This window comes from Callospermophilus lateralis, chromosome 10 (assembly GCF_048772815.1).
Source record: "Callospermophilus lateralis isolate mCalLat2 chromosome 10, mCalLat2.hap1, whole genome shotgun sequence".
Taxonomy (NCBI): domain Eukaryota; kingdom Metazoa; phylum Chordata; class Mammalia; order Rodentia; family Sciuridae; genus Callospermophilus; species Callospermophilus lateralis.
In genome coordinates, this window is record NC_135314.1 from 13,412,660 (window position 1) to 13,428,949 (window position 16,290).

A 16,290-nucleotide genomic window follows, 5' to 3' on the forward strand; every position below is an offset into this window, starting at 1 on the left:
AAATGGGAGCTCATATCCCACTTGAATCAAAGTGTGAAATATGATATATCAAGAACTATGTAATGTTTTGAACAACCAACAATAAAAATTAATTTAAAACAACAAATAAATAAATAAATAAAAGGAAAAAAGCACTAACAATTTAAAAAAAAAAAGAAATATGCTTCAATTGAGAAATAACCTATCATTATCTTAGAAAGATCTGATTGATATTTTAGGACAGGATAGTTAGAAATTGCCTGGACTTGTTTCTCTCTCTTTGGGTAGAAAGAGGGGAGGGAAGGGGAGGGGGTGATAGGAAGGGCAGCACAATACAATAGACACTAGTATGGCCCTATTTATAAACGTGGCTGTATAACCAATGTGATCCTGCAATCTGTCCACGTGGAAAAATAAGATTAAGATCACGTACCCCATTTGAATCAAATGTATGATATGTCAAGATCATTGTAATATTTTGAGCAACTAATAAAAAAATTTAAAAAAAGAGAGGTTAATGCCTTTCTCCCGGGAGAGGGTTCTCACTCTGTGGGACTGGATTAATTATAGTGACAACAAGTTGTGATAAGTGTCTGTTCCCCTTTATCACCTCCCTTTTTTCCACGTGTGCCCACTCACCACTCTTGCACATGCTCCTGCAAGATAGATGTCATCTGCCACGTTAGGAGGTACCATGAAGCCCATGCCAGCTGCTGCAGCCCAATCTTGAACTTCTCTGCCTCCAGAACTCTGAGCTAGATAAATGTATTTTCTTTATAAAAAAAAAAAAAAAAAAGAAGACAAGGGTAATTTTTTTTTTTTTAAAGAGAGAGTGGGAGAGAGAGAGAGAGAGAGAGAGAGAGAGAGAGAGAGAGAGAGAGAATTTTTTAATATTTATTTTTTTAGTTCTCGGCGGACACAACATCTTTGTTTGTATGTGGTGCTGAGGATCGAACCCGGGCCGCACGCACGCCAGGCGAGTGCGCTACCACTTGAGCCACATCCCCAGCCCCCAAGGGTAAATTTTTACTGACCATGGAGATCTGCATAAAAGGGATATAGTAGTGATTTGAAAAAAAAAACTGGTTATAGTCAAAACCATATTACATGATTCATGCTTTCAACTGGATACAGTGATGAAGAGTGGAGCAAAGGACATTGGGTGATGCATGAAGTGAGATTTGAAAAAGGTACAAGCCTCATGTCTAATGATTAACGATAAAGAGGGGGAGATGATGCAAGGAGCATGTGTAGTCTTGCATGTGGGATTGCTGAAGCCAGAATTTATTACAGAGAGAGGACTAGGTTCTAAATAGAGAACTCTGGGAAAACTTCTCCTGAGATGGGTTTGTGATCCATACACTAGTCTCTCCACTGGTGATTATAGAAATATCTTGGATATTAGTTTGTAAATCCAAAAGTAAATATGCCAACTGTGTTTAGTGAAAGTTCCAGCCACTGAATCAAATAGTTCTAGTTTCTCATGTTACAAAATATGTGGGCCTTTTCAAGAAATTGATAACTTTAAAAATCCTGCCTGCCTATTACTTGAAATATTGCAGAATCCATTATAATGACCACACAATTCCTTTAGAATATATTTAGTTAGATATTTTAAAGTATTTAATGACTGATATCTTGTGGCTAGTAATAAAGAATTTTCTTTAGGGTTCGGTATGTGTATACTTGGAAAAAACAGCAAATTCTTCCAATAAAATTAAAGCAATAAGATAAAGGACATCTAAATAGGTAGCCAAGCAAGTTCAGACATCCTTAGTAAATGGTTTTCAAGAGACATAGATTAATGAGTTGTCTCAGACAAGTATAATGCATGGAATGACACAGAAGGAGAGCACATGCTTTATCACATGCTCTGATCTACTATATAAGCAGCTCTCTGCACCTGCTGACATTTACACTCAAGATCTTGCCTTGAACAGCAAACCAATTCACTACACCTGACACCATGAGCTACTATGGCAGCTGCTATGGAGGCCTGGGCTATAGCCTTGGAGGCTTTGGTGGCCTGGGCTATGGCTATGGCTGTGGCTGCGGCAGCTTCCGCAGATCGGGCTATGGCTGTGGCTATGGAGGCTATGGATATGGCTCTGGCTTTGGAGGCTATGGGTATGGACTGAGCCACCCATCATACTATGGAGGATGTGGATTCTCTCACTTCTACTAGATGAATTACTGAAAACAGAAGCAGAGAAAAACCTTCAATTGTGTTTGTTCCTATCCCTTGTCCTATACTGGAAAAATCCACCCTATTTTCTTCATCATCAATTGATTGATATTTAAAATTGTTTAAGTTACTTCTATGAACATATGAAACCATTTCTCTGGCTCCATAAATTCATGATATAAATGCATATTTAATATCTATAAGAATTCTAGTTTACTTTCCTCATTTGGATTTAATTTTCTTACCACTTTTACTATGGCATTATCTTTTGAGCAAATACCTAGGGAACAATTATATTTTGCATTTATCTAATAAATTGATTGCTTAAAATAAATATATTTTTGTTATTTTCTATGTTTTTTCTTATATTAGTTTAACAAAACAATTACTGTGAAGAAATTTACCATGAAGAAGTGAGGTCTGTGTTCCAATAACACAGTCTGATGAGAACATTTCTAGTGTGCTGTTACACAAAGTCAGGAGCATGAGATATCATATTAATGATAAATGAAAACAGCTTACCTCCATTGACTCACTGAGGATAAGTGTCCTTCAAGTGTTCCTGAAATTACTATGGAGATGGCCGTTCTCATATTCTGCTACACAGTATTGCTGTTCAGTGAATATCATCTTGGTACCATTGTTCCAGTAAGTCATGCCCTTGCATTTTTTTCAAACTTTCTTTTGGTGGAATGAAGCAGATTGGCAAGTAATATTTATTTCCTAAGCAGTCTATGTTTTGCATCAATTGAGGTCCATTGTTCCTTATAATTCTGACCTACTTGTAATGGCCATGATACAAAAGAATCAAATGTTACAATGTTCCTTGGAAAACTGGAGTCGGGGGTGCAGGTGTAGGATTTTCAGATTTCTTTTTGTGTTCTATTAGAGGGTCCTTAAGGTACTGTAGACCTTCTTATGAATGGATGATGACACACAATCCAATTTTACTAGTGCACTAGATGCTTTGCTGATAAGACCCCCTCTTGGCTTCCAATTCTGGCCCCATTAGTCAATCAAGATCGAAGAACCCAGTTCTTTCTTCCCTTAGGATTGTTCCCACCCAGAAAATTCCTCAGTTCTTCCAGAGTGAATTTCCTTTCGTTTCTTCTTCAAGTGTATCACTCTTGGTTAGGCACTTTAGAACTTCAATAGTGATCACAGTTGGAGCACTCATCTAGTGAACTTCTTGGAGAACTTTAAAATTGTCCAGAGAAGCCTGCTCCAACGGTGTGTTGGATATGATCAGACATGTCTGCACTTAAATTCAAGTTTAGACCCCTAAGATGTATTTCTTATTCTCCTTCAAAAGGGGAAAATAGCTCTATGTACAGTTCTCATAGAAAAACTATAAATCTTCTTTACCTATATATAGTTTTTATTTCAAATCAGAAAACCAAACAAGGGAAGGAAGAAAGGAAGGAAGGAAGGAAGGAAGGAAGGAAGGAAGGAAGGAAGGAAGGGAAGGAGAAAGAGAGGGAGGAAAGAAATTCATAGTTCAACAGACCAGTCACTCACATAAAAGGCCTTCATTGTATTTGTGAGAATGAAACGAGAAACACATATCCATGCTCACATATTGTTAAAACTGGAAACCATCAATTCAAGACTTCACAGTCTCTTTTACAATTGAAGTATTTAATTTTGCCTGTGTGGTTTTGAACCCTAAAATTTAGTATGTTCTAAATCTGTTGGATAAAATAAGAGTTCATCAAATAGTTATTTCATGCTTTAAACTAAAAGAGCATGGGAATGGTCCCTATATATTAGTTATGTAATTAATATTCTGTATGATTTTCATCATTGAGTTTTCATTCTTCATCATCAACTATAAAATTCAACAATATGTAAACTAGTATGCATGCAAATTTGCATTTTCTTTATTAGGAATGTAGTTATATAAAAACTTGCTCTGATAAATGTATTTGGAAGATCAGGTTTGCTTTTAAAGAATCCTTGTAACGTATAAGATGTGAGAACTCTATATAATTTTCTCTAGACAGATATTACATCCACTACAGATGACCATGTATATCATGCACATTTGGTTTAATGGCTGGTCTTACTTGAAGGCCCTTTTGATTTCTGTTCTGAACTGTCCAGATACTATTAAATTTGATTTGTGCCCAAATATAATTACTGATTCTCCTGAATGTCATGGCTTTTAGAAGCGTATCACAAAAACTACATTTATACTTTTGGTTAGATTGTTAAAGAATTGGAAGCTGGAAACATGAAACACATTTCAAAACTGCAGCCACTAAGTAGTTCTGTTGGGAGAACTGAACATTTGTTTATATATATTACATCCATACAATATTAAAACACATTTCTTCTGAATTCCACTAGAGAGGAAATCTCTAGATGAAAAATATAGGCCCTAATTTTGAAGAAGGCATAATACTGGTAAGCATATCCCAGTGCTCCAATGAGTAGTGGTTGCATAAGTTAGGGTACTGGATGAACATTATAGAATAAAATTGGAAGATGAATAATTTCCTGAAATATGAATGCAAAAAGTAAGTTATTTTACCTCTACTGGAAAAAAAATTTTACAGACATAAATCATGATAACTTATTATCATCAAACTCATTCAACTGGTCACAGGCAATCCAGTGATGAAAATCAATACAAACACTCTTTAATAATTAAAAATGTTCTGTTATCACAAAGGAAGAGTTTAATATTTTAACATGTCTATGGATCAAAAGTTCAATATAACTGATCAGTTTTGCCAATCTGAATAAAGTTTTTTCTATTTTTTAAAAATATTTGGAAATATGTTCGGCATATATCATTGCTAGCCTTTGATATTTGGAGACTCAATTGAAGCACTGGATCATCTAAGGTTCTGACTATGAACTTGGAGATTCTGAGGCTTGGTATTTTTATGTATTTTATTGTGTTTCTGTCATTCATCTTCCTCTGGACTACAGAGACCATACAGATTGGTTGATAATGGTGCTGTGATCCATACAGTCCCCCAGGCTAAAGTGTGAAGAGGCTTCCTGTGCCCATCACCCATCTCTATATCCAATTGGTAAATGTTCTTTAATATATCTATATGTCTTTGTATCTACCTAGGAACCTCATTTTATCCTTTCCCATTAGTTTGTTATTACTGTTAGTCTTTGGCACTTGTACTATTTATGTACCTTCTCATCTATTACTATCTGGTCTCCCAAATTAAAAACCTACCACTTTTGTTAACCCCTTAGTTAAAAGTCCTTTGTTTAAAATAGTTCTGTTAGGAATTGAATTGAATATAAGGTGTCTCCCAAAAGCTCACGTGTGAAGCAATGCAAGAGGGTTCAGAGGGGAAATGATTGGGGTGTAAAAGCCTTAACTCAATCAGTGAATTCATTATCTGATGGGATTAATTGAGTGGTAATTGAAAGCAGGTGGGGGCACTTCGGGCCTGGCACTGAAGTATGTATTTTTTATATGGTGAGTGGAGGCCTCTCTCTGCTTCCTGAACTTCATGTGAGCTCCTTCCCTCTGCCACACTCTTCTTCCATGATGTTCAGCCTCACATTGAGCCTTGAGGAAGGAGTCTGCTGTTTATGGATTGAAATGTCTGAAATTATGAGACTCTAGATAAACTTTCCCTCCCCTAAAATTGTTCTGGTCAGGTCTTTTAGACGCAGCGGTGAAAAATCTGACAGAAACAAGCTCCTTCTATCTTTTATTGGAATGTATATAATGTAGCTATCAATGTGCTGACATAGAAAGGAATATAAGATAATTCATTTAAACTAAAATGTCTATCAGAGCATAGGCCATAGAATTGGTCCACTAGGTATGGTCCTCAATAAACCTTCAATGAATTAATGTGAGTTTATCCAAATAATTCATAATCTTTGTTAAATATTTGCCTTTACACTACTAGTTCCTCCTTCACTTCAGTTCTTTTCTTCACTTCTCATAGTGAGTACGTAATCATGTTCAGAACTCATTTTAAGTAATTTCTCTGTAGAGAGGAACTCACTGATTTCAGCAGAAATATAAGAGCATTATGTTCAAATGCTACTTCCTGTTCCCTATGTAACTTTTTCTTCCTGGTCCTTATCACCAGTGGACATTATACATTAGCTTGTTTACTTGTTTACATATTTGTGTTGGTGTGTGTTTGTGTGTGGTGCTGGGAATTGAACCCACGGTCTCATGCATGCTAGGCAAATGATTTACCACTGAGCTGCATGCTCAGCTCCTTACTCACATCTTCTGTCCTCAGGAAATTTAAACTCCATACCAATGTATAATTCTTCCCTTTTATTCATCTCTGCATACACTAGGCTTAGGACATGCCTGGCACACAGAAAGTACTTTATAAAATATATACTTAATAAATCTATGAAAACACAAACTCATTGATTAATTATTGATTTACATGCCAGTTTCCCTATTGATGTATGCACCCTTTTATTATGATGATTCTTTTGATGAAGAAGAAAAGCTTTATTTTCTTGTTAAATAAACATGAAGCTTTATTCATTTCCCAGAGATATTCATTAACTCTCTGCAATGTGCTAAGAAGAAGGGACAGTCATAAACCAATATCAGTATCACCAATAGTTCAAATTTATTGAGATCTTACTTTGCTACATGCATCATCACACCTAAATTTCATATGCTATGAAGTAAATACTATTGCTATACCTATGCAATATGTGAGGAAACTATAATTTAAAAATCTTAAATAACTTATCTAAAATCATACAGTAATGAATTGTAAGGTAATAGAAATCTATGAGAAATTTAAAAAGTAAAAAATTTTGACCCTAAGTGTAAGTATGTGCATGAGAGAAGATGTAAGCAAGACAAGCATTCCTAAAAGCATTCAAAGTTTATCACAGAGTTTCACCAGCCACACTAACTAATGACAGACTTCAGTCAATATTCTTCTAGGACATCAAGAGAGATATTTCTTCATCTCGTCTTCCATTTTCCAGAGTTATAGTTAAGTTTTTCTCATCTGTTAGCTTTTGGTCACTATAACAAAATGCATGATCATAAGTTTATAATGAGAAAAGACTTATTTTGGTTTATAGTTTGAAACTTCCATTCTACAATGGGTTGGTCCCATTGCTTTGGGCCTGTGGTGAGGCAGCACGTTATAGCAGAAGCATGTGGTAGAGTAAAATTGTTTACCTCAAGGGCAGGAAGCAAAACAGAGAGAGTAGGGAGCTGGAGTTTAATGATCCCCTTTTAAAGCCTTCCCCAGTGATCTCAAGGGCTCCTTCTAAGCCTACCTCTTCAAACTTCTACTACCTCCCACAGAGCCTCCCTGGGCACCAAGCCTTTAACATGAGAGCCTTTAGGGCACATTCAAGATGCAAATGATAGAATCATCAAGCTCTGGTGGAAGTTTTCCTTTTCCCTTATAAAAATGGAGGCATCCACATTTCCTATTTTCATTTGTATCTGGTTTCATCCATTTCTCCCTCTCCTTACACTTACACTGCCTCCTTACCTGAATAAACCTGGAAATGGCCTATCTGATACCATCACCTGTCTCCCAGGATACTGTGCTCTGTGTCTTTAAAAACCCCACAAGGAATTTGCATGCTCAAATTAAAACTCAATTTGCATGAGCCACAAAAGTAAAGCTCAAAAAGTCAAAAATTCCTGAAGTCAGAGAAATGTTATTACTGGTGGAGGTTTCTTTCCATTCTTGTCTTTCTGAAAGGAAGATTCAGTCAAGAAATACAGAAAAGCATAAAATATTTACTTAGTGTCAAGGAAGTATACTCAGACATATGTGTTGCTGACCATCTGTAGGAAAGAAACACTCCAAATCTCCCAGTGTTGAGTTTTTATATTTGGTCCAGAACCTTTCCTCCAAATGCTTCCTGTATTTGGATGGCTACTGTGGTTTTCTACCCTAGTTTAGTGCACCTACACCAATTTCTCCATGTTGGAAATTTCTACAGCACAGACTACATTTATTTACTCCAGGTTGACAGGGAGCTCCCTGCCTGCAAGAAGGCAGCTCCTGGGCAGTGTATGGCCACTGGTTCCTGCTCATGGACAAAGCCTGAATTTCCTTTCCCATCTTTCTTACTAAATGTAGCTAGCTACCAACTCTAATAATTTTTACAAGGCAAAGCTGGATTTTTAAGTTAAGAAGCCTGAATACAATATATTACCTTCAAACAAGGTATATATTTCCTTTTTACCTTTCTATCAAACAAAATATTTCCTTTTTACCTTTCTATCAAAAGGAAAAAAAAAAGACAGAAAGGTTAAAACCTCAGAGTCACATTGACCTACCCTTAAAACACCCTCACCCTGCACCCCAGCTATTTTTACTATGGTCCTGTGAACTAATGGAATAATTACACTCATTCTGCATTCTTTCACGTCGTCCCCTGTACCTCATTTTCCTGTCTAGTGTCTTTCATTCTTCCACAGCACTCTGTCACTCAGTTGTAATTGCTAAGGTAAATGTTTCAACAACTGCTTAATGGGCAAATCCAGAGTTTTCTTTGTAGTTATAATGAGATGCAAGGTTATCAGGGTTTATCAAGCCCTTTCTGAAGGCAAATTTGCTTGTAAGACTGCTACTGCCCAGAGTGACCTTGGACAAGTTATTTAAGCCCTTTGTTAAATTGTTTAATTTATCATTCTTTTCACATCAGTAAAATTGGGATAATAAAGTAACAAGTTTGTAATGACTTTGTGAAGATTGAGTAATACATAAGCATCCCTCAGAGGATTGCTTGTCATATGCAAACAATGGCTGTTAGTTATTGCTGCTCCTATTTAGATATTTTTGTATTTGACTTTGTGTCCATTTTCTGTTGTCAGCATACCTGTGCAAAACACACAACCAAAAACTTCAGTGATGACCAACAGTAGGATCTCGACTCACATATTCTAAACCTGGGGAAAGTGAGATCCTTGCCAGCTCTTTTCACGTGGCCAGGGGTTGATGGACAGTCGACTGGAGTGAAGGGAAGACTGGCTCTGCTCCACAGTCCTCTCACTGCATAGTAAGTAAAGCAGCTGTGTTCATGGAGATGGTGGGGGCATGAGAGCAAAACAGATCCCAGCAATGACGTTCCCACTCCGTATTCAGTGGTCTCTCTGCATGTCGATGATGCTCAAATCTATTTCTGATCTGTCCAGAGGTGAGACAACAGTAAAGGATACCTGGTGAAATTTGCATTTCCAAAAAATAATAAAACATTTTTAGTATAAATACATCTATAATATTACATGTAACAAGCTTAGCCAAAAAAAAAAAAAAAACAACTATGGTTGTTTATCTAAAATTCAAATTTAACTGGGCTCACTGCAGGTTTTATCTGCTAAGTCTGGCATCTCTCCCAATCTGGCTTTTCTTCTATTTATCTGCCAGAAAAATGATTCCAAATTTGTGTCTACATGACAGCCAAACCTCAGCATGTTTTAACCAAAAGATCATTTTTTCCCACACATTGCCTTTCTGTTCCTCTCCCTCCTAGAATTTCTATTCACTAGGTCCTTTAAAATGAAAATTTTAGTCATGAAAACAATTCTCTATTTATCTCCTTGTTCATGGGATGTTTCCTCTTACTCTTGGGATTTATATGTTCTTTGGAAAGATGCTGTTTTCTTCATCACCAGTTTTTCCTGTATTTCAGGTCTTTTCATGCCTTCATCACAAATTGATGCCCATCGATTAAGTCAGACTGTTTGGATTTCAGTGTGAACTTGACTATTGATTAATGCTATGACCAGGGGCAATTTATCTTATCTTATTAAATCTCATTTTTGCTATGTGCAAATTAAAGATAAAGGCAGTGCAATGTAGTGGGGGTTAAAGGAACTAATGTTCTCAAAGCAAAAAGAATGCACAGAAACAGAGTAAACGATAGATCCTGGTCATGATGGTAATAATTATCATTATTATTGTAATACATTTGTCTTCTTCTAATACCTTACTTCTCTGTTTCATTCCATAGAAACAGCTTAGTACTCAAAAGCTACTCTGACATCCTGGTATGTGAAATTCAATGAGCAAGAAACAGTTTATCCTAAACTATACCCATTCTCCATGTTTTCATTTCCCCACACCTATTCCTATTTCACAGTGTAATATTTGCAAATATTTCTCTTCTGCTCAATTATTACCTTCTTATTGAAACAACTTTAATGTATCAAACTTGAAATTCATTTCAGACTCATAAATTTAGATGTTTTACTTTTTTATTTCACTCATGGTTATAATACTAGATGGTTATTTAACTTTATCCATTTCCATTTTAAGAGGTATTTATCGTATGTTATATTTTCATGTTAAAATGTTAACTGACATAGTTTACCAAAATGATATAAATCGCTCATATGAAACAACAGGATTGCTCTATTGGCAGATGGTAAATGCATAATACTAGTACAATAAATTATTAGCACCTCCCTTCTAATACACACATGCAGGAAGAGACCCACACCTGTGCTCTCTCCATCAGGCAGCAAGCTGCCTCTTTTACTTCAAGGCTCTATTCAAAGATCTTAAGATAGCCCTATTTAATAAGGAAACAAATAGTTAAAGAAAATATTACAAAACCATCATAAATGTCTTGCATTTGTTCTAGGAATAAAGAATGTGAGAAGAAATAGGATGTATCAGGTAAGGTGGAAATTGCTGGCAAAATAAAATAATGAATTTATTATGGGTAGCTCAAAACACCTATGGGAAATCCAGGAAGGGAATTGACTCACTACACAGAAGTCAGTTGTGAACCACCTGATATAGTGGTTGTTTTGTTAGGATATTGTTTTTGTCTTTTCTGCCATTGCTGCTTTTAGCTACCACTAGAGTGGACTGCTGTCACTGCCATTCCTGGACACTGTTGGTGCCATCTCTTCTGCTTCCAGATACCTGCACTCTAGGTGAGTTCTGACTCATCCTACTGCCCTTGTGGCACTTTGTGCAAGATCCAAGACCAAGTGACACTGTTGATTAGACAAACCTAATTAATGTATACCATAGACACATTAATTAATTAATCAATTAGTTAAAAGAATTAGGTATTCCTCTTCAACTTCTGTTCTGGGGGCCATGATACTTCATTCATCTCCCAAACAAGAACAAGACTTAGATATTGAGGAGCATCCATGATGGCAGGTCAAGGACACAAAGTTATTTCAAAGTGAAGAGTGAACTTACATGTTTTCCTCCACCAGATTCAGCTGAGTCTGCACATAAGCACGACTCTCTTAGCTAAATTGCATGAGTACTAGTGAAAATGTATTTCTCCGCTATTCATCCCCAAAGATGATTTACTTTTCTAGAGTGACTGCAATCCCCTGAATCAAACCATCTAGTACCAGGGTTAAGACACATGGCCATGTTTAGAACTGTAATATCATTTCCTGAGGATTTAGGGAGAGACAAGTACTATTCATCATTCCCCTTTGCCCTAGAAGACTAGGTACACAAATGTAGGGAGGCAAAGGGGAAAAGAGAAAGAGAAAGTGAGAGGACATATCCAGAGCCAGCAACATAGCACCAAAGCTCACTCGACTGACACAGGATAAGATTCCCCGGGAGGGCACAGGTGGTGCCTGGCTTCTTGAAGGTGGATGAGACTGGGATGAGCATCAGAAATCTAAAGGAAGCAAGTTCTTCTCAGTGAATGAGAAGTCAAAATAAATAAATAAATAAATAAATAAATAAATAAATAAATAAATAAATAAATAAATAAGCCACCTCCACAAAACTGGCGCCAGCTAAGCACGCTGCAGCAAAGTCCATGAAGAGACAGCAATCCCACCTCCCTTCTGCAGGGCTCTCTAACTCAGCAGTGCAGCTGAGTGGGAAACACAGGCTCTGGAGCCAACTGACCCAGGTTCTAATTCAATTTACGCACTTAATCACCACTTTGGCTTTAAGCACATCATTACCTCAGCTGTTGAAGCCATCTATAAATGAGGGTAATAGTAGTATCTACCTCATAGGGTGATTGTATTAAGTGAATTCATTCATCTGAAGTTCCTGGGACCTAATACATTTTAATAAACACTATTCTTACTATTATTATTGCTAGGATGATGAATGTGTACATCCCAGGGATTCAGTTGAAGTGGTTAACCATTTAATGGATGTTGGTTTTGAAAACTGGTGAAAAGACCACAATGTTTACCTAAAATATCTACTTACAGGTAATGTCAGAAGCAGTCATATGTAATTAGTGTACCCAAACTATCTTTCAAAATACAGTTGGAGTATTACCTCATGTCCTGGAGTAAATTTATGGGAATTTCAACCAGGATCATAAAAGGCAAGGCTTTGAGGATAGAAACATTACCTCTAATAGGCACAAAGGTGATTAAAGGTACAGTGAATTAAAACATGTGAAGATGCAGGAAGCCATCCCTTTCTGGAATCAAGAGAATATTAAAAGGCTTTGGGGGCTCAAGATGTAAAGGCTGCAGGCTTTACCACTGCTACTTCTGAGGATTTGTAAATTCACTGTTCAGAGGTGACATTTAAGAACAAGTAACAAGGCTTTTATTACCCAACTGAATTAATTCCTGTACTGAGAGTAAGCGTGGGTTATTGATAATGCAGGCTTCCAGAGGCTGGGACAGGAGTTCTGTGACCCCGCCAGGGTTAAGGTCACCAATCTCATTTTGCCTGTGAAGATGAGACCTTTGTGAGACAGGTGAAAATAATACTTTCTGGCCACAGGGGGTATACATTCTCATAACCAATTGATCTATGAACAAGATGCTGACATTCTTCACTTATTGAGTTAGTATTATCTTTGTCCCTTTATTTGGACCTATATTGATCATTTGCAGACCAGGATCTTTAAAGCATAATCTCATGACCATTTTTCCCCCCTCAAACTATTTTGGTGGGTTTTTTCAGGTGTGGCTTGTACCACAGTTGTTTTCTTTCCATTTCATTACTACAGGCAGTTTTTTTTCCCTCAAGGTAGGAAATATAGAAATATCATAATATTTAAGACCAAAATCAGTAATTGTAGGAGCAATATGTATAAGCAGTATTCAGAAACAGCTTAGGAGGCTATATTAGAACTAAGTCTGCATTAATCAAGAAAAATCAACTCCATAAATGGTTGACTAAATTGATTTTGAATCATATAAGGAAAAATATACTCAATTACTTATTTTTTAATTTTTCTCCAAAGTTATGGACATATGAAAGATTCAGTCTCTGGGGTGAAAAAAGAGAACCTATATTTATCACAAAGACTTAGAAGAAGAAATGACAATATAACCTGAATAAAGATTTAATAATATGGAAAGTCAAGATTTGGAACCAAATACAACATATTCAGTGCTTTTGATTGTACTAATTCTCAACTTAGATTTGTCACAGCTCATGTCATATGGTGGTGGTGCTTGTGAAGTCACCTTTTGACATTGGTTTGATCTTGACCCCCTTATTCAGTTCACATTTTTCATAATGACCAGGAAGGCGTTATTCTTCTCTATGTGTTTTTCTTTGAATTTAATTGTTGTTTTATAGGGCAATTATTTCTAAGAACCATGCTTCTAGATTGGGTCTTCTAAATAAAAAGTGCTTTCTTCTTTTTAGTGATAGTAAACATTGCTTCCATAGACACTTGATTATGACAACTGAATAGACATGAGTTTTTGAAAGCAAATTTAAATAATGGAACTGATTTTAATATTCTTTTAACTCTTAACAAAAATTTGTATCTTCTTTTAGAAACACCAGTAACGAGTCCATGGTGATGTTAGCAGTGACTTATCTGTGGAGTTGATTTTTTTTCAACCTTTATTCCAAAGAGTAGTGTAGTACAAGGTCATACAGCACTTACACATCTTGCTCATGTCCTGTGAAAGCATCCATAGTTCATCAAGCTCACGCTGTGTATCTACAAATTATGGCTATTGCACAAGTTTTACATCCTGGGCATTTTTACATCCCATGATCCTGATTGTACCATTATCACTGAGCAGAATATTCATATTCTAAACAATATGAATCCTTTGGTTTTAAGATAAATGGTTAGGAAATCATCTCTTACTGTAAATTGTTACATATGTGTTTTAAAAATTTTATGTCACAAGCAAATATGCATTTACACAGTTACACATGGAGATATACATACGTCTCTAAGATAGGAAAGTAAAAGCCCTTCTGCTTCATGAAACATGTTGTTTCTTATCCCTTTTGTCCCAAGACAGTAGTTGTCTTGGATACCCAGGAACTTACAACTTTTTTGTTCTTTATCCCAAGATTTTTTTCATTAAACATGATTTAGGTCACTTTAATAATCTCCTTTATCCAATTCCCCCTTATTTCCTCTAAATTTCCATTAAATGCTGCTGATACTAAAACAAACAAGAAAAATCTCTACCTCATCTGCCTCCCTAAATTCTTCTTACAGTGTACCTCTGAAGTAAAGGGAAATATTAGAATAATGCATAGAATTGACAGTGCACTCCTTAACAGATGAGCCAGAAACTACAAGTGTCAAAAATATCCTTTATTTTGAAAATATCAAGTATGAGTCTCCTCATGAACAAAAATATCTGTTTGTTGCTGTTTACATTTGAACTTCCGCTCTGTGAGAGGGACATCCTTATAGGCTACAAAATAGATTTCTGTTCATTTTTGCATGCATTGATGCTAAGAGGAATACCTTCCATATTGGAAGGGAATTGTATGGCTGAAAGACTTTTGAGAATCGAACCCATGAACAGGAAAAATTTTGAAAAAAAAAACCCCACACTTTTTAAATATAAATTGACAAAGCACTAAAATAAATGGGTTTAGCTTGACTGTTCACCAGCTGTCACTGAAAATTTGATGACATAGTTCCCAACACATACACTCCTATGTCTTTTTTTTTCTTTTCTTTTCTTCTTAAGTTGCTAAAGGAAGAGAATTGAATTTGGGAACTCAAAATGAAGAGTACAGAGAAATTAAAAAAAAAAAGATTTTGCTAAATTGCTTTTACTCTTGACATATGGAGGCTGGGAAACACTATCCTGGTAGGGAGGAGTTTTTCAGTTTCTCATATATACCTATTACTATCTGGGAATTAATCTCAACAATAATTTCCATCTAGTGTTTAAAAAACAACTTCTGGTAAGTTTAATAAACTCCTGATTATTCAAGCAATGTTCTCATCAAACTTTAAAGTACCATGTATAGGATTTAAACATTTGTATAAATTTCTAGACCTAAGAAAAATTTTATATAACTCTGTCAGTTTCCATTTGGTACAATTCTTAGCCATTTCTGTTTTGAGTGAAAGATACTAAAAGTTTCATGGACAGCTTTATAAAGTATTGTTTCTATAAAATAAAATTAATATTAAAAATATAGTACTAAAGAAAAAAAGTGAGACTAGCTAGTATCAAGACACTAGGAACCTTAAAAGTGGTATGTGTAATAACAGAATTATTGCATACCAAAATAATATAGTCATCATTTATTTTGAATTCAAGCCAGGACTTTAAATACCTTACATAAATTCTGAAAGTGTTGTTATCCTGCATGTAAGGATAAGAATATTGCATCAGAGAGGTTAAGCAACTCAAACAAGATCACATAGCTTGTATATGGTAAAGCTAGAATTTGAATCTGGATTCAAAATCTGTGTTGGTTCTTTTCACTGTACACTGCTATAGTCAGAATCAGGCATCAAGAATAATATTTGGGTAAATTAAGTCCTAAGAGTTGGTAGATTAAGTTTGTAGTCTTCACTGGTTAACTAAAATTGAGTGTAAGTTGGTAAAACTTAATAGAATTCTAGGAGCCAGTGGATCTTACTTAAGATCATTAGCTTTATATTGGCCCACGTCTGGGAAAACCAAGGCGCTAGTCTGGTATAAGCCAATTCTGAGCAGTTCTCATTAGTACTTATGTTTAGTGTATCTAATTTTAAGTGGAATAACTATCAATAATACTTAAAGTGTGGCTGTTAAAAAACTCATAATTCTAGATAGAAAATGAACAGTGAAGTCACTTTATTAGAGGCTAAACTGTAAGGTTCAGGATTTTGACAATGAGATCCAAGGTAGTGAGAGATGGCTAGGAAAGAGCAGCTGAGCCAGCACAAGATTCCACTCTTCTCTCTCCTCTTCCCCTCCTTTTACCTTTCTCTCTTTCATTGTGGGATAGATTATG

The 16,290-nt window shown here is 35.8% G+C and overlaps 1 protein-coding gene across 1 annotated transcript; it reads left to right on the forward strand.

The window, feature by feature from the left end:
* The first annotated feature begins 1,945 nt into the window (after nt 1–1,945).
* Nucleotides 1,946–2,164, forward strand: LOC143408776 (keratin-associated protein 19-3-like). The gene has a single exon (XM_076868649.2). The coding sequence runs from the start codon at nt 1,946–1,948 to the stop codon at nt 2,162–2,164; it is 219 nt and encodes a 72-aa protein (XP_076724764.2).
* The last annotated feature ends 14,126 nt before the right edge of the window (nt 2,165–16,290 follow it).